This window comes from Squalius cephalus, assembly GCF_949319135.1.
Source record: "Squalius cephalus genome assembly, chromosome: 4".
Lineage (NCBI taxonomy): Eukaryota > Metazoa > Chordata > Actinopteri > Cypriniformes > Leuciscidae > Squalius > Squalius cephalus.
In genome coordinates, this window is record NC_137125.1 from 34,403,930 (window position 1) to 34,423,742 (window position 19,813).

Below are 19,813 nucleotides of genomic sequence, written 5' to 3' on the forward strand. Positions count from 1 at the left end.
TGAAGTGGCAAGGGAATTGGCTAGTCTTTTTAATCGTTGGCGTACATCATTGTGTGTTAGTACCTTTTGAAGAGCTTTCTAATCTAATAGTTTGAGCAGTTTAAAAACATCATCCCAGAACGTGTCGCTATGTATGTAAATGAACATAAAGTGACAACGGCGGCTGAGGCTGCCATTCTTGCGGACGAATATGTACTAATTCATAAAAACACCGGTGATTCTTTTTATAAAAAGGAAGATGGCAGCGGAAATGTAGTGAGAATGAGTCCGAACAAATCCGAGTACACTGGAAAAGTAGATCCAGATTCGAGTTGCAGGTATTGTTTGGAAAAGGGTCATTGGAAAAAGGAATGCCCCTGTGGGGGACCGAACGTCACCCCAAGTATTGGGATGTGTAGGCTCACTAGCTTGCGATGGTGGAGGTGGAAAAGACGGCTACCAGATCTCAATTGTTCCAAAAAATAAAGTTTATTTATATTTTAACTCAGAATTCAAGAAAACAAAATAATCAAAAATAAATCGAAATAGCACAATGCTTTTAGCTTCCAACAATAGCAAACACTTTGTACATAGCCTCACAGCAAGCTAGTACTCACCCTCACTCTCCCGAATACAGAATGAGGCCCTCTTAAATAGGCCAAAGCATTAAGCCAAATTGGACCATACCAACATTCAGGGTATTATCTTTAGCCTAAGGCCATAAATAAGCTATAAGCTAAGTAGAAAATAAACATTACATGAAAACAAAATATTATCATATTACTAACATTTTATACAACATTTACACCACCTATTCACACCACACATATACATACAACACATTATTACAAACAAACACCCCTGTGAACAATGCTCTGCACCCTCTGCCCTGTGACCGAGATAAATATCGCCCCTACAGCGGCGCGCGCATCCGCATAGGAGCAGTCGAATCGGACCGGGATGCAGGAAATGCGTGAGTCACAATATGTATGAATTAACTAGGATTTCAGACAGAAACAGGGAGTAAATGGGACATGAACTAGTGGGTGCCGCACTACATGTCATGGAGGTGGTAAAGTAGGAAGTAATAAGCAGTGACAAATTAGTTTTGAGTGTTGTGAATGAAATCGCGGACTAACCGTTCTACAAACAAATGAACGCGAATGCGTTAATGGCGCATAGCCCCGCGTCAGCCTTCTCTTTAAACACATGTTTAAAAACCGTGTTCCTTAGCCATCCATACCCCTTCACAAAATAACACAAGTAGCCTAAGCATGGCATCATGTTTATAAAGGAGCGTGCAGGTGTATGTGTGTGCGTGTTCAAATGTCCAGAGTCTCTCCCGCTCTCGCGTGTAACGCCATTCACAGTCAATGCGAGAGTGCGTAACAGTGAGAAGTGAGGTTCACTTTCTCACAGCCCCATATTGAGAAATAAGTTCAAAACTGTGGATCCAAAGGCCGTTGGTCTTGCGTCTAATACCGCATTAAGTTGAAAAGTAAATACCTTGTTACAAGCTCACGAGTAATCTATAAAACTATTGTTGGTTCTTGTTTTTGTTTCTTTCACCTCATTTGTGTTCTCAAGGCGCCTGAGAGCATTGCGAGGTGGAGTTGATAAAGGGTAGGTGGTGAGTGAGAGAGGGTAAGTGGATCCAATAGTTTTGTTTGATTTTTAAATCTGATTAAATCTCATCTTGTGAATTAGATTATGTTTTGTATGTGTTTTTGTATTATGTTTACAGAGTACCTTTTATAAGGGCCTCTGTCTTTGGGAGGGAGGTGTGATGATCCAAGGGGCTGTGGTGCTTTGTTTTGCCAGTAGGTGTCTCTGGGTAACACTTTTTGTGTCTTCAGGTTAATTGATGTGTCACAGGTGTGGAGAATTGGTTGATTAACCATGCTGTTTATAAGATGCTGGCTTTCTCACCCTCGGAAGGAGTGGAAACAATTGGGCTTGGTCTCTGCTGGTCTCGCTGCTTGGTGGACATGCTGACTTTGTACTCTCTCCAGTCAAAGGCTTGATGTGGTTGTTTTTATGTTTGTAGATTTTTTTCTTTTACTTTAAATGTAGTTATGTCTGTTTTCTTGATTAAATATTAAATGTTCCAAATTTGATTATGTGTTTGGCCTCCCCATACATGTTATTGCTCCTTGAGCCAAGGGGTTGTAACAGTGATAAAAACTGATTTTACTGCTTAAAGTGATAAAAACAAAGTCTTCTTTTAAACATATAAAAAGATTTATGATGTGGTCTTAATATTTATAAGTGGTCTTTGTTTGCTTTAAGTAAAGTAACAAAAGCTACTGTAAGTATTCTTTTAAATGGACATAATATATCATGAAGTGGTTATAAGACATTTCCCTTAAGGTAAAATCAAAGTTTTGTGGAAAAGTACAAAAGAACGATACATTCACAATGCAAATCATGTTTTATTAATAATGCTTTACCAAATCTAATAAGTAGGTAGGTATTATTACTGTTGTTACCATTCATTAGATGATAAAACACATTATAAGGTTGTTTATAAGGCATTATGCGTGCATTATAATGCATTAAGAATTCCCTTATGATGCATTATCAATGCAGGCTTCATCTGGTGTTATAATGCATTGTACTCTTAAAAGTTATAACCACAAATAGTTAAGTATTATAATGCTGTGTAACTATTGTTATGATTATTTATCAGATGGTACAATACATAATAAAGTTGTTTATAAGGCATTATGCATGTATAATGCATTAAGAATACCAATATAATGTATTATAAATACAGGCTTCATAGAAAGTGTTACCTAATAATCAAGTGAAACCTTTAATTTAAACCTTCAAAAATAACAATCAGAGGGAAAAAGATACAAATAATATAACACATCCACACATATGGAAGACTTTAATAGCTGATGACAGCAGACAGGAGTCAAGTCAAGTCACCTTAATTTATATAGCGCTTTTAATCATATAGATTGTTTCAAAGCAGCTTTGCAGTGATAATAGGAAATTAAAGTAACATAGATTGTTTTGGCTTTATAGCAGCTCTAGAATAAAGTTATTGTTCAGCTGAAGTTAGTTTTGATTGATTCACTTCTGTCACAACGATCATTAGTTATTAATTAACTTAGGGGGCGCTAACACAACACTGTTGTAACTGAAAAATCTTAAGTTCTCTCTGCGCAAATTTTAAAAACGTGAACCTGTGAGAACACTGATGGCGTGCACATGCGTATTATGTGTTTAGTCTATAGGTATGCACGTTTGAATATATATATATATGCGCAGGCGTGTATTCCTTCTTTACAAACCAACCCTCAACAAACTACTTGTATGGCCTTACAATTTATAATACAGAATTTTTATCGCTTCCACGTAGCCACGTGAACCGGAATTATCCCGATAATGTTTTATCTGTACAGAGGTAAAGGAAAGGGAAGGCTTTGTAAGTAATCAGCCAAATTTTTCAATTTGTACGATGTTTAATAGGAAACCAATGCAGTGTTGACAGAACGGGGCTAATATGGTCACACTTCTTGGTTCTGGTAAGAACTCTAGCTGCTGCGTTTTGACTAGCTGTAGTTTGCTTATTAAGCATGCAGGGCAACCACCCATAATAGCATTACAATAATCTAGCCTTGATATCATGAACGCATGAACTAATTGTTCCGCATTTGTCAATGAGAGCATATGACGTAATTTAGATATATTTTTAAGATGGAAAAATGCAGTTTTACAGATACTAGACACGTGACTTTCAAATGAAAGATTAGTATCAAAGAGCACACCCAGGTTCCTAACTGACGACGAAGACTTAACAGAGCAGTCATCAAGTGTTAGACAGTATTCTAGATTATTACGTGAGGAAGTTTTTTGTCCAATAATTAGAATCTCTATTTTTTTCAGAATTAAGTAGTAGGAAATTACTAGTCATCCAATTTTTTATATCAGCTATGCATTCCGTTAATTTTGTGAATTGGTAAGTTTCGTCATGGTGTGAATAAATATAGAGCTGAGTATCATCAGCATAACAGTGAAAACTAATGCCATGCTTCCTAATGATATCTCCAAAGGGTAGCATGTACAGAGTGAACAGCAACGGTCCTAGTACTGAGCTGTGTGGTACGCCATACTGAACTTTTGATCGATAAGACATCTATTCAGTTACTGCCACAAACTGATAACGGTCAGATAAGTATGATTTAAACCATGCTAATGCAATTACACTAATGGCAACATAATTTTCGAGTCTATTTAAAATAATGTTGTGGCCAATAGTATCAAATGCAGCACTAAGATCGAGAAACACTAATAGAGAGATACAACCACGATTGGATGATAAGAGCAAATCATTTGTGACACTAATGAGAGCTGTCTCAGTACTATGGTACGGTCTAAATCCTGACTGGAAATCCTCACAGATACCATTTCTTTCTAAAAAGGAACATAGTTGTGAGGATACTGTTTTTTTCTGGTATCTGTGACAGAAAAGGTAGATTCGAGATCTGCCTGTAATTGACTAATTCTGTAGGATCAAGTTGCGTTTTTTTAACAAGTGGTTTAATCATTTTCAGCTTAAAAGTTTTTGGTACGTACCCTAATGACAAAGATGAATTAATGATATTAAGAAGAGGATCTATGACCTCTGGAAGCATCTCTTTTAATAGCTTCGTCGGTATAGGGTCTAACATACGTACATGTTGTCGATTTAGATGATTTTAGAAAATTCTTCCTCTCCTATAGCAATGAATGAATCACATTTTTCCTCAAGGAGAACAATCTACTGTAGTAGATGGTTGCATAGTTATAATTTTCTCCCTGATATTATAAATCTTGTAATTAAAGAAGTTCATAAAGTCATTACTGCTGTGCTGCTTGGAAATGTCTGGGGTTGAAGATTTATTTTTCGTTAATTTAGCCACTGTTTCAAATAAATACCTAGGGTTTTGTTTATTTTCTTCTAATAGGGTTGAAAAATAAGCAGATCTAGCAGCTTTTAAGGCCTCTCTGTATGCAATCGAGCTCTCTTTCTATGAAATGCGAAAAAACTAGTTTTGTTTTCTTCCAGTTGCGCTTCATTTTTCTGGCTGCTCTCTTAAGGGCCTGAGTGTGCTCGTTGTACCACGGCATTGGACTATTTTCTTTAATCTTCTTTAAAAGCAATGGAGCAACTGTGTCTAAAGTGCTGGAAAAGAGAGAGTCAAACTTTTCTGTTGCAATATTGAGTTCTTCTAAGCTATCTGGGATGCTGAGATGATGAAACTTATCAGGAAGATTATTAATAAAGCAATCTTTAGTGGCAGAAATGATAGGTCTAACATATTTGTAACACGGAGTCGACTTTGCAGCCTTGGCTAAATGAAGTATACAGAAGACTAGATAATGATCTGAGATGTCATCGCTCTGCTGTAGAATTTCAACGGCATCAACATTGATTCCATGTGATAATATTAGATCTAGAGTATGATTACGACAATGAGTATAGGTCCTGACACGTGTTGTCTAACTCCAGTTCAGATCTTTAAATGCCATTCCCAATGTTATCTGCAGCCAGTACTAACTCTGACAGAAAATCAGCAAATTCTTTGATAAAGTCTGTATGGTGCCCTGGTGGCCTGTATACAGTAGCCAGCACAAATCTCAAACGGGATTTATCATTTACACTATAGTGTTACATTAGGCACCAACACCAAACAAGACTTCTCAGTAATTCTGAAGATATTACTATAAATTACAGCAACACCTCCACCTTTGCCTTTCTGATGAGGTTCATGTTTATAACAGTAATCTTGGGGGGTGGACTCATTTAAAGTCATGTAACTGTCTGGTTTTAGCCAGGTTTCTGTCAAACACAGCACATCTAGATTATAATCTGTAATCATCAAGTTCTTTTGAAATAAGGGATCGAATATTCAGCAACCCAAGCTTTATCATTTGTTAATCCGTATTATATATGTTTTTTATTTGTTGAACATCAATAAAATATTTAAAGGGGTCATATAATGGTACATGCACTTTTACAAGTTGATTGTACTGAAATGTGTGTTGGCAGTGCCTGTACACAACCATCATACAATGATAATTTAAATTTAATTTTTTTTAAAGATTTAATTTAAAATTTAAATCTCCTTATATGTTTTACACTCTCTGAAATCAAGCCGTTCGATTTTGTGACGTCACAAAATCGACGCCCCTCCCACGATTGTGATTGACAGCAGCGTTTCAACACAGACCCGCCCTCGCTCGTGAGCGAGCTGTCTGTCATCATAGTGCATTGATATGCTGGAGAAGAATGGCGTTTAAGCGATTGTGGCGTTCTGTTCTTGGGTGTAATAAGGAACACAGCAGATGTTTTGGTGGAATATTCCCAAAGCATTGACGAGGGGATTCCCTCGCGGAGATTCCCCACGATCAACGTCCATGCTTTCATTGCCCGAATCATTTCAAACCAGACAGCTTTACAAACGAGGGTCAGTAAAGCTGGTTTTGCTAAGAAGCTCTTCCTGAAAATAGGATCGGTACCAACTATTCGTGTTCCTGCTGCACCTCCAGAAGAAGAAGTGAGTGTAACGTTTAATTAACCTTTATATTAATATTTATATTAATCTTTGCAAATCGCTTGCTGCACGCTTCAGATGAATGCGGCTGTTTACACTCAGGGTACATTACGGCATGTTTTCTATGTACGACGTTCTCAATATAATTCATAATCCCACGTTTATAATGAACAAAGCGTTATGGTTATTGTGTTATTATTTCTAACTGTGTACGCACAGAACAGAGGGGCGGGGTGAGCAAAGCTCATTATCATTTAAAGACACATGCACTTAAACGGCGTGCTGAAAACAGAGCTGTTTTTGGCCAGGTAAAATTAGTGTTTTCTTACAATACTAATGAGAATTTTTAATTGTATATTACAAACTTTTAATTTATACCCTAAAGAATCATATTAGCTTGTACAAAAATGGCATTATATGACCCCTTTAACCTTAAATGGGTTTAGGAGTTTTTTGTATGTCCTAATTCGGGGAACAGACACAGTCTCTATATGATGATATGTAGGTGAAAGAGTCTCTATGTGATGTGCTTTATCTGACCTCAGTGATGTGAGACAACTAGCAGACGGTCGGTTTAGCCAGTCTGTTTGCTTCTTGACCTGAAGCTGAAGAGCTGCTGAGGAGCTGAGTTGTTGTGCGACCAAATTTTCATTTCCTCCTATTTCTTCTACTGTACGTCTCGTCTACATACCTGCCGTGATCACCCATCTGTTCACATAATTAGCCCTAAGCATGATCTAATTACCATTCGTAAACATCCCAGAGTTCTTCTCGTTGACAGCAGTCAGCTTAGAACGGATCTACATGTCTTATGATAGAGTCTGAAGAGTTCTATATAGAGCCAAGTGATACAGTTAAAGTCAACAAGATCCAACATTTGCTGCTCATTTTACTTTATTAATACGACTAGTGCTGGGGATTTTGATTCATACCAGTAAATCTTCTGAAACTGTTCACTAAATGTCATTCAAATTTTGTTTATATTCGTTCAGTGATTTGTTCAATTACCCTTCCTGCAGGTTACATCACTATGCCATCAGTTGGGGACAAATGAGTGTGTTATAGGTGAGTCATTGAATAATTCACTCAAATGATTTGATTTAAAAATAAAAATAAACATTTGAATGTTAAAAGTTCAAATCTACTAAGTGTCACGGCCAGTTCATGTTAGGTTTAATAGTCAAGTTCTGTTTAGTTTCTATTTCATGGTTTACATTGTTACTGTCTTTTTATTTGTTACCATGGTTTTTGATTTTTGCATACCTGTTCCTTGTTTCTTTGATTGCCTGTTCCACTGTATTCAAGCCCTCTGTTTTCTCAGTTGAGTGTTCTGCTTTAAAGTAGATGTGAATGTGTAGTGTTCTCGCTCTTTGTGTTTATTACAGTCTATTTCATCAGTCATTCTGATTCACGCATATCTTTATTTTGGATTTCACCACACATTGATGACATGATTCCTATGCCCAACTGAACAAACAATTTCCCATTTATTTTCATTAGACCCTTGTACACAATATTCAGTTTATTCAAAAATAAGATGTTTGGTAGCCTTGATTTTGTGAGTTGGGAATTAATTGGATGGTTAAAAGTGGTCAATGTGACAAATGGTTTGAGGGGAAGTGTTCAAAAAATTATATCAGGCAAAAAGTAAAGTTGTTTCAGGGTCATTCATTTTTAATGAAAGACTACAAAGACCTGAGGGAAGAACAAAACACTACACTATGGCTGCGTTCAGCCCCGACAAAACGTTGCACAACGTTTTTTAAACAGAAACGGTGATGCGTTGAACACACTGTTCTGATGACGCAAGAGTTGCAACTATGGCAGCTGAGAAGGCCATTCTTTGTGTTCTTTGTGAAGAATTTTCTGAGCCTGATGAAGTCGGTATAAATATGTGTTTAACACTACAAAATATGCCCGATGTTACAGTTACTGCACTTGCCGCCCAGAACAAAAGAGAACACCCCAATCGAGTGAAGGGATTGCTGAAACTGAAATGGAAGCACACATCTTACCTAATTCAGACTAAAACATTTATTTAGCCTCACTTTAGACTTTATTTGTAGTTCATACTGTTTTAATACCCTGTATTTTCTTTCTCATTTTTAGGAAAAGCACTTAATTACCATTGTTTATTTCTCTATACCAATGTCATACACTTGCAATGAAGCTAAACATATAAACAACTACATCATTATGTTGATATCCTATATTTTTACAATAAAACTTACGACAAACATGTCTTCTAATATCCTCAGTTGTTGCGTATACCGAGCTGCATCGAACACATTTGTAAATTACTGTCATTGAACCCATTGTGCAGTTCACTTTAATACCGCGTGCTTTATATACATGTTGCTGCTGATTGGACTGCAGTTCTGACACACCCACCAAACAAGAGAAAACGTATCTCAAACCCCGTTGCACACCGGTGCATGCCGTTTCCAGGAAACATGACGTTCAACCCGGAAACCGTAGCAAAACGTTGTGCACCGTTTTGATCTTAAACGTGCCCCATGTTAATGTATTTATCTGACAAAATGATACAAAAAAAAAAAAAAATGCTGTTGAAAGTGGATTGGACCTAGCACCATAGCACACTTGTGGTAGCCAATCAGCAGTAGGGGGCGTATGATGGGGGAGGAGAAAGAGTGAGCAAGAGGGAGTTTTGAAGAAAGACTTTAGAAAAAGAGATGGCTGAGAGACATTACAAAAGAGAGAAGGTCAGAGCAATATCACTAAAAAACAAGGGTTATCACACTGTAAAAAAAAAAAAAAAAAAAGTCTGTAAAAAACAGTAACAAACTGTTCACCTTTTTATTAGCCTATTACTGTTGCCTGTGTTTTTGCTGTAGTAATTTCCTGTGTGATTTTAATTTCCAACCTATTTTAAAGTTTCCTTTTTGACCTAGAGTTGTTGCCAAAATGACCTTTTTTTAAAAGTTGAAATAATCACAGAAATGTATGCATGCATTACCATAAATTAATTTTACAGTATTGATACCATAGAAGTACAGTATATTGCTGGCATCTCTGCTGGCAGTATTTTACTGTAAAATAAAAATTAAAAATACTGGAAAATACTGTATTTTGTTTTTTACGGTAATAAACTGTAAAGCAATTTCACAGTATCCATACCGTAGAATTACAGTAGATTGCTGGCAACTCTGCTGCCAGTATTGTAACGTTATTTTACAGAGAAATTGCTAACTGTACCTTTAATTACTAAAGCAAATACATAACTGTAAAATAAAGTGTGACTTAAAAGATTATATAAAATCATAAAAAAAAAAATAAAAAAAAAATCAAATGCTTATGACTTTTTGGCTGGATCTGGCTTTGGCTTTGACCTGATTCACATGAAATCAGGACTGACCTATACATTTTTCTACGCAGATGGTGCTATTATGTGTAATTCATCTGTACACATTATAAAGTAAAAAATAAATATTATAATTTAGTCTTTATTAAGACATGCATAATGGCTTTATAATCTTTCATTAAAATATAATATGCACTGCCTCTCAAGACACTATTCTTTTCTGCTGACTTCCACTCTGGAATGAAAACTCATTTTTCACATCCTAATCAAATCCCAATGGATAACATCAAGCCTTGCTCCATTTTCGCTCTCTCTCTCACTGAACATCCCATTTCACTCTAAAATACTGTATGTGACATTATGGAATTGAGAGTTGTGAACATAGTTTCATGTCACTTTAAGAGCAGTGGTTATGAGAATATGCAAGTCTCACCGTTGTAGTTTTCACTCTGCCGCTGGGCTGTGTACAAGTCCAGCCTGATTTATTTACTAACAGGTCACAGCCTTCATCCTCTAGACAGGGCACCATGTCACACCACTGTCTGGTCTTCACAATACGAGCTGTGGATCAAGACCAAAGAAAAGGTTAAGATGATATGATCAGGAAGTCAAGCACAAACACAACAATACAAACCCCCAAAAGCTTCTGGACAATGTATGAATGTCTTTGTATTAGATGACAAAATATGAAACCCACTGTAATTTATTTGAAATAAAGACAACACAAGCACAAGTTTCAAGAAAACAAAATACTGTTTGTTAGGTTGGAAAAATCACTTTCTGCTTGATAAACTGTATAGTGGAGCATATCCATGTCAAGTCAATCCAAGGGCTAACTGACTTCATATATCCAATATAAATCACATTGACAGCAGTTGGTAATCACACAACACCAAATATATAGTAAAATACCTGAACCTTTCAGACTGAAAGCGTCACTTTTGATTCACTTTTAGTTATTTAGCTTCAAGCTTGTGTCAAAAGATTTCACTTTTCAACCCATCCGAGCTGTCCCTGCTAGTCCAGTATAAAAGAGGTTACTGTAACACACTAAACTGGTGTTGTGGATCATATAAAATGAGACATCACCCTATGAAAGCATCTTATGCCACATGAGCATGAGGAAGGAAAATTTGAAACGATGGTCATCAGTTTAAAGAAAGGTTCATCACAGATTGTATTTGAGGTTTATCATGGATGATCACTTTTATAAAAGTAGGTCACTATAACACACCTGCATTAGCATTAGTCCCTTGGGAGAGACAGTCGTTCCTGTTTCACAGGACAATACAGAACTGTCTCTTATTTATTTATTTAGACAATACAATCATACAGACATTGCTTTAGAAATTTATATTTCAAACTTGACATGCCCTTCAAAATGTATGTTATGTATGCAAATAGGTTTACAAACATAACATAGCTATAACAATGGCCATGCATAATTTAATTCAGATCCAAAGCAAAACGTGTAAGTTTACAGTTTCAGGAAATAGTTGGATATGAAATGTCATATCTGATATCTTTTAGATCCTGAAATAATAAATAATATATTAGTTATAATAATTATACTGTAATTTCAGAAATGTTATCTTTATTTTGAGTATTAGCAAAAGTATTAGTGTACATGTGGAAATCTTGATCTTCCTTCAAAATAGCTGGGCTTGAACATATGCTCATTTCTTCCCTTGTATAATACTAAACATCTTTCTTTTTTTCTTTCTGCAACGTTAAAGATGGAAGATAATTAATTCAGTCAAGTTGTTGTCCTCTGTTCCATTTGATTGACAGTACATCATAACATTACACCATGTGCATACACAAATGTAATTGCCCTCCACTACAGATATCAACATCAGTTATCTTCATACAACACAAAATGTCTGATCCATTTCCTGAAAGAAGAAATAACATCTGTCAAGGCTGCATAAACTCCTATTGTTCTATTGTGTTTTACAATATTTATTCTTATATGGCTCTTGCCATAATGCATTTCTGAGAGCAATATTTAGAGGCAAGAAGAGAACTAGAGTAATCAGAGCACAGGATAATTACCTGCTGATTTGCATTTTTGCCACTGAAGACTCTTTTGCAAATTTCAGATGCCACGGGGAGACAAAAGGTGGCGCAATCAGGCCTAATTGTAGGTTTAATGGAGGAATTCAATGCGACAGTAATCAAGACAGCTGAGCAGCTTAAAACGTTTGCTTCGGTGACGCTCAAATCTTGCTATGAATAGCCGAATTATGATTTTACACATCTACACAGTACATTAGACTAACAAGAAACCAAAACAGCAAACAAAAGCAATTTGCATGAGTCATGGCAAAAACACATACTATGATTCAGAAATGCAGCATGATGCCATTTAAAGCCTGACTTTCTTTTTCAGAATTTTCATGGATCACAAAAGAAGAAACTTTGATTAATGCACGTCACTCTTTTCCATACAATTACAATAAATGGTGCCTGGAGATTTTTGAGCTTGACCTTTACCCCACAATGCAATGTGCTCAAACATCCTAGTCCAGTGTGATGAATGGACTGAAACAATCAGCTTTTTTATTTATGTATTTTTTTTTTTTATTTGATTGGATTATCAAAAGTTGTAATATAAACTATTCTATGGAATGACACACATAAAATGTCCCTACTACCTGAGAATTGTCATTGGAACACATTTTCTGTGAAATCATACCTATATCTGTGACAGCCCAGGGCTCTTCAACTTCAAAAGAACAATCGAGAGCTGGATGCTATTTTTCAGCCAATCAGAAGAATTTAAGGTACTCTTTGCCTGACAGCCATTTTGAGTGTTTGGGTTTGATGTCTTTAGAGGGGCTGAGATTTTAGGTAACACTTTATTGTAACACAGCATAGTTAGACTTTACATGTAACAGTAAATTATGCATACAGATGTGGCCGTTAAAAATGCGCGTCTCAGAGAAAAGAATGCCACAAGCACTTCCGAAATTCTGCGGGATCGTGCAGAAGGGGGATTAGGTGTTGGACGCAGGAAATACTAAAACCTGTAGATGGCAGTAGTGTTTCATGTGGCCATACTGAGTTGACGAAGTATGACGAATACAATGTTTTCTTTTGCCAGTTACATAAACAGTCACATATTCTTCATAAAAATCCGACTCAAACGCGCATCATTTGTCTTATTTTTTTTTTCCTGTGTACTTACAGTAGAAGAGACGTGATGTAGGCTATGATAACTGAGTCTTATAACACAATAATTTGCGAAGACCTTTAAAGAGACCGAGATCATTTGCGCAATATCATTATCTAATTTTACATTTAGTTCATTTTTGCATCTTAACGTTTTAAATAGTTTTAACATGGTTGTAATGCGCTTTTCTGCATTACACACAGTACTTTTTATACTATCATGTTTCCCTTATAGGCGTCGATTTCGGTGGGGACGGTGGGTACGCACCCACCAGATTTCGTCATGAGTCATTTTGTACCCACCACTTTTAACTTCAGTCCATATTAATTTGACTTTTGGTTCGATTTTTTTTTTTACCGTTTTCAGTGGTTATGAGGAGCTTAATTAATTTAACCTGAGATGTGCGTTATATCGCTTTTTGATCATTCTTTGTGTTGTCGAATTTTGACACAGTTTCATTATTTGTTCATAATAATTTGATTCATAATTATGTCATTTTTTTCTAAAAGTAAAAAAAACAAAGTTTTTTCTAAAAGCAATATTCTAAAGAGATACAAAGACATTGTACGTGTACCCACCAGATTTCGTCATGAGTCATTTTGTACCCACCACTTTTAACTTCCGTTGACCGTTTTCAGTGGTTATGAGGAGCAATATGAGAGAAAAATTTTGTAATCATTGTCTGACACAACAAAAAAATATATAATATTCATTTTATTTTAATTTTCGTGTTCGCATTTATGAGGGAAAAAACAACGTGTCAGTTTACGGTTATGGACGTGAGCGCTCTAAAAGCGGCAATAAAAGTCTGCTTTAAAACTTTCACAGAGACCTCAAACAGAACAGCTGCCTTTCTTTAAATTGAATTTCGTTTTGTATTAATTATATCTTAATTTTAATCAATGTTTCGTGAACCAATTGCCTGGATTTAAGAAGTAAATATAGCAGACAATCACGACATTGGAGGCGCCGGGCGATATCTCATAAATGAACCGAAACTCAGCGTGTAATGCACATTCACATTTACAGTGTATTTAGACACATTTAGACGCATTCATAATCATTACTTTTACCGGTTCTTTGTGGCAAGCTTTATGCGTGCGGTCGTGCGCTTGAGTGCGGCTATATTACGTAAACGCTCATGATCCATAAGTAGGCTAATTAAATTAATATAAAGGGGCGATTTGTCCACGAATTACTTAAATGAACAACTAGCCTAGTATACTAGTCGACTACAAAAAAAAAAAAACTTTTAGTCGAAAGCAGCCCGTATTCCACATATTTTCGAACCAGGCAACAGGACATCTGTGTTGAGCGAGGCCGTGGACCCTGAGCGGAATGAACGAGCGGAGCGGAATATTCAGAAATGCGCTCTCCACTCACGAGCTCTGATCGGAACAAACCCGAACCTCACTGTCTGCTGAACTTGCAGAATCATCAAAATATAATATTTTCTAAAGAAGAATTTTAAAACTTTATTGGTGGTAGTTGAGAAGAATTCCTCTTTCCATATCTAAATCATTTCGAGTGCAATATAAATGTATCATATTGTTATTCTTATTATATAAGAATAATACGTATTTTTTACAACATTTTTAACATATAGAGAATACAAGTTTAGCGTGTTGTGTGTATTTCCTAATTATAAGCTTTTGGTGAAATTGCAACAAAACTAAAAGAGTAAAAGTGCATAAAAACATAAAAACATGGCGTCGTCTCAAGAAATATCTGCGTACACACTAAACCACTGAAACCGACTCAAAACGATGTAGCCTAGTATACATACCAGACCAGGCACTGCAATTCTGCCACAGACATACACTAAAAACGGAGAAGACTTAAAGCATGCGCATAAACCTTGCGCGCTATACAACAATAATATTAGGCACAGTAGCTTCTTTTTTTTCTTTTCTTTTTTTATCAAGAACTTTGTTGAACAATATGAACAACCATAAATGGTCTGGTACAAAATATGAGTCACGATATTCGATAGTTAACGGATGCATAAAGCTTGCCACAAAGAACTGACAAAAGTAATCATGTGTCAAATATAGCAAGGAGACATTTTAATTGTTTACTAATCAACTAGTGTTTTATGTGTCAGTCAAAGATGTTGACAATGCTGACTCGTCATCTTCGCAGATATTGTGAACGTGCCTATAGAGAGAAATGCACACTTACAAAAGAGAGTTGTCTGTTTCTTTTCGTTTTGAATTGTTTTGTTTAAAAGTGGACATTTCAAGCTTTCTAGATACATTTCTGAGTTTCGGTTCATTTATGAGACGAGCTCAGTTCACGAGCAATGCAAGTTATATCGCGCCGGTGCCTCCATTTCCTGATTAAATCGTCTTAAATGCGTCTCCGTGTGGACAGAAACCAATGTAATCTTCCTGATTTAATCACGTAAAACACAAGTCTAAACACAAGCACCACTCTTCTGAATGATGGTAACCACAAACCTCCAAGAGTTTGTAAACCAATTGTTTGTAAAACATATTTAATATTTACAAATTCAAAAAAAAAAAAAAAAAAAAAATGTTTTACAGTGTATAAATAAAACGACATGAAGAAAGTTATTTCCAAAATGTAATTAATTGCACAGTCTTTGTTTTAGCTGCTTGTTTTAGCTGCTACCAATTGCACAGAGTCAAGAAATTACAACCACCCACCCCCCAGGTCTGCCGATTCAACCCCCAATGCTAATCGATCTCCTCTCAGGGAATCAAAAGAAAACCGGTTTTTCCAGTTTTCACCAGCGTGTGGGCGGGGTTTTAATCCCTTGCAGTTCCTTTGTTTAAATGCTATTTAAGCAAATATACTATACATACGCTTTAAGTTATTTCAAATTAATGTTTATAGCTTAATTTGTTGATATCGCGTAACTTAATTTGACATATGTTGATATAACCAACTGACATTGTAGATTCCATTGCATGCCAGGAAGAGGCTTATGCTTTGTTTTAAGTAATGAGCATTTACTATAATATAGCCGCACTCAAGCGCACGACCGCACGCATAAAGCTTGCCACAAAGAACCGGTAAAAGTAATGATTATGAATGCGTCTAAATGTGTCTAAATACACTGTAAATGTGAATGTGCATTACACGCTGAGTTTCGGTTCATTTATGAGATATCGCCGGCGCCGGTGTCGTGATTGTCTGCTATATTTACTTCTTAAATCCAGGCAATTGGTTCACGAAACATTGATTAAAATTAAGACATAATTAATACAAAACGAAATTCGATTTAAAGAAAGGCAGCTGTTCTGTTTAAGGTCTCTGTGAAAGTTTTAAAGCAGACTTTTATTGCCGCTTTTAGAGCGCTCACGTCCATAACCGTAAACTGACACGTTGTTTTTTCCCTCATAAATGCGAACACGAAAATTAAAATAAAATGAATATTATAATTTTTTTTTGTTGTGTCAGACAATGATTACAAAAATTTTCTCTCATATTGCTCCTCATAACCACTGAAAACGGTCAACGGAAGTTAAAAGTGGTGGGTACAAAATGACTCATGGCGAAATCTGGTGGGTACACGTACACTGTCTTTGTATCTCTTTAGAATATTGCTTTTAGAAAAACTTTTAGTTTTTTTACTTTTACTTTTAGAAAAAAACGACATAATTATGAATCAAATTATTATGAACAAGTAATGAAACTGTGTCAAAATTCGACAACACAAATAATGATCAAAAAGCGATATAACGCACATCTCAGATTAAATTAATTATATAAAAAACAGGGAACATTTTGTAAAAGCAAAACTGAACAAAATGCATACTTAAAATAATTGTATTAGGCTATGTGCTACCGAATATTTAATACCACTTCCCCATAATGTTGTAATTATTTTTTTAAAACAACATCTGTCAAACTGTCAATCAGATACCTCTTATCTGGTCATTTTTATTTTATTTTAGAAGTCATAACTGTTGATCACCCTTTGTATGGAATTTGTGAATATGAATATTTAGAAGATTTACAAACTGTCGGCAAGACCTCAAACCAACCCCGGACATTCTGAGACTAACGTGGAAAAATCTTTATGCTTAATGCATTAAGACAGTTCAATTAAAATATTTATTAATAATGTAATGGCAAATCAGATGCGCCCAAAATATAAATGCTACGCGTTGAGCTGCAACATTACCTCACAAGAAATATCTGCACAAGAACAATCACACAAGAAATATTTTCACGAATTAAGAATCTGGGTAAGTCGCATTATTTAATTGCATTATGTTAGGATGATTTTGTGTATATATATAAAAAATACTGCTGGGTTTTTACAGGCAGAGTCACGTGTATTATGCTCACACTAAATTCTCTGTTGCACTTATATAAATGCGCATTGCATGCACAATCATCTTAATAGTTGTACAAAAAAGTTATGCGCTACTGGCAAGAACGTCACTTTGCTGTTTTAATAAAAGCAATGTTAAATATTCTGCATGCACTCATCTCCTGGAAACCACAGCAATGACAAAGCATATAAAAATTCGTAAACGTTGTCCAATACCCCTTCTTGTCTTAATGAACCTTTTGCATTTACAAATATTTTCAAATGTCTGTATAATACAGTAGCCTACTGTAAATATTTGTGTCTATTACTATTTATAATTTATATTTTATTGTGGATGTTTTCTCACAATCGTGACGTAATGAAGTAAAAGAAAAAATCTAACGTAAAGTTGTTTTTTATGCGCCACCTGGTGGATATTCTGTGAAGCGAAACACATTGAGGGAATTTGTAAGTAGCGCCCCCCGAAAGCACTTGCAGAATTCTGCGAGACTCTACGAGACGAATTGCCGAATGCCGCGGGAGAAAACGCGCGTTTTTAAAGGCCAGATCTGTAATTACAAGCAAATTAACCCTAATCATAACCTACAGGTTCATTAATATCACTCAGTATTTGTGTAGTTACATTGTTGACAACGTCATTCCAAAATAAAGTGTATCCAGATTTTGAGGGGTTGCAAGAAAACACAGTTGCAAGAATATGTTTGCGATCCGTAGATTTCTGCACTGATTACTCATAAAATGTAATCAGCCCGGTCTCACCCCAAAACGTCACATACTGACGCGTCTTGACCAAACGGCAATATACGACGAAAAGGGTACCCCTAAAACGTCCATATGAGACGAAGACATAAGCGCACCAGCAGCGCCTCTTAGCGGTACCCTAACGCATACCTAAACCTACCCATAACCCGAATAGTCACATACGGACGTTTTAGGGGTACCCTTTTCGTCGTATATTGCCGTTTGGTCAAGACGCGTCAGTATGTGACGTTTGGGGGTGAGACTGTGTTGACCCTGGCTACCCTTATAGACCATAAAAAAAAAAACAACAAAAAAAAAACATTTATATATATATATATATATATATATATATATATATATATATATATATATATATATATATTTCTTTAAATTGTGGTTATCCAAAAAAGAAGATGAGATTGGATATAAGGTCTGCACAGATGCCCTTAAGATCAAGGCACACACTGACAATTATGTTCTTCTCAAAGACTGGTTAGTGTGAACCATGCCTCATATCCAAAGGCATTCACATGACCTTAAAGGTACATTGCACAAAGCAGGAAAAGGCTATGAAAGAATTGCTAAAGACCTGTTAATCAATCCACTTTTTAAAATACCCATTTACAATGTAGAAAATTCAGTATTTTTAACTACTCTCGCTAGGAGCAGTCTTCCTGCAAACATCACTCGAAGTAAACACAACGGACTACCTTTCAAGAGTTGGGAAAGAACCATAGGATGACAGCAAAAGACATCCAGAAAACTGTGAAAGTGAAAAAAAGTGAAACTCTTTACTGAACAAAAATGGTGTTCATGAAAGAACTAGTAGGAAACCACTGCTGCCAAAGAACATTGAGGCATGTCTCATGTTTGTCCAAGAAAGCCTGGGTGTTCTACAACACTCCTGCAAATCTTGTTTGAACATCTGAGACAAAAGTTGAACTTATTGGCAAAAAAATGAGCACTGCATGCACAACAACACCAAAAAAAACCTCTTCTCAACTGTGAAGCATGGAAGTAGCATCATGGTTTAGAGCTACTTTGCTGCCTCAGGGTCTGCACACTTCACAGAAATTGAAGGAACACTGAATTCAAAGGAGTATCAAAACATTTTTCAGGAGAACATTAGGACAGCAGTAATGAGGTTGGGTGGTACAACAAAACAATGACCCAGAGCACAAAAATAAATGAACTAAAGAATGACTGAAAAGTGGCTAAAGCCAATTGAGATGTTGTGTATTGATGAACTGTGACAGATTTGTGGGGTCCAAAATTGACCAGAGCAGCTACAGAAAACGTTTGGTGGAAGTTTTGCAGCTAATGGAGGATCTACAGGTTTCTAAAGTTAATGGTTCCCTTAATTTCTCCAACCTGCACTGTGAATGATTATTTATTCAATACAAGTGTGAAAAGTATACTGTTTGTGCGTTATTAGTTAAGTCAAATCTTGTTTGTCTATAATCGTGAGTAAATTGAGATCAGAACGCTTTTAATCAATGCAGAAATTTTGATATTTTCAATGGGTTCACAACCTGTATGGTACTGTACTGTGAGCTGGACTTCACCTTTTATTTTTAGTGTGACAAATTTATGTTATCTATCATGTCATCTAATGTCTTTCATTATTTGATCATGAATTAAAACTGCTAAGTTCACACTTGTACAGAAAGTCTAACTGGACAAATGTATTTCAACAAGTAGTGGTGTAACAATATATCATGTCACAATATATCGCAATACAA

The 19,813-nt window shown here is 35.9% G+C and overlaps 1 protein-coding gene across 3 annotated transcripts in view; it reads right to left on the minus strand.

Moving 5' to 3' along the window:
- The window catches only part of tafa5a (TAFA chemokine like family member 5a), a 191,796-nt gene that overhangs the window by 16,328 nt on the left and 155,655 nt on the right, over positions 1-19,813 (minus strand). For all 3 annotated transcript variants that reach the window (XM_079868925.1, XM_079868924.1, XM_079868923.1), the window contains exon 3: positions 10,283-10,410. In XM_079868925.1, the coding sequence (XP_079725051.1) occupies positions 10,283-10,410 (128 nt within the window). The remainder of the gene's footprint in view (positions 1-10,282; positions 10,411-19,813) is intronic.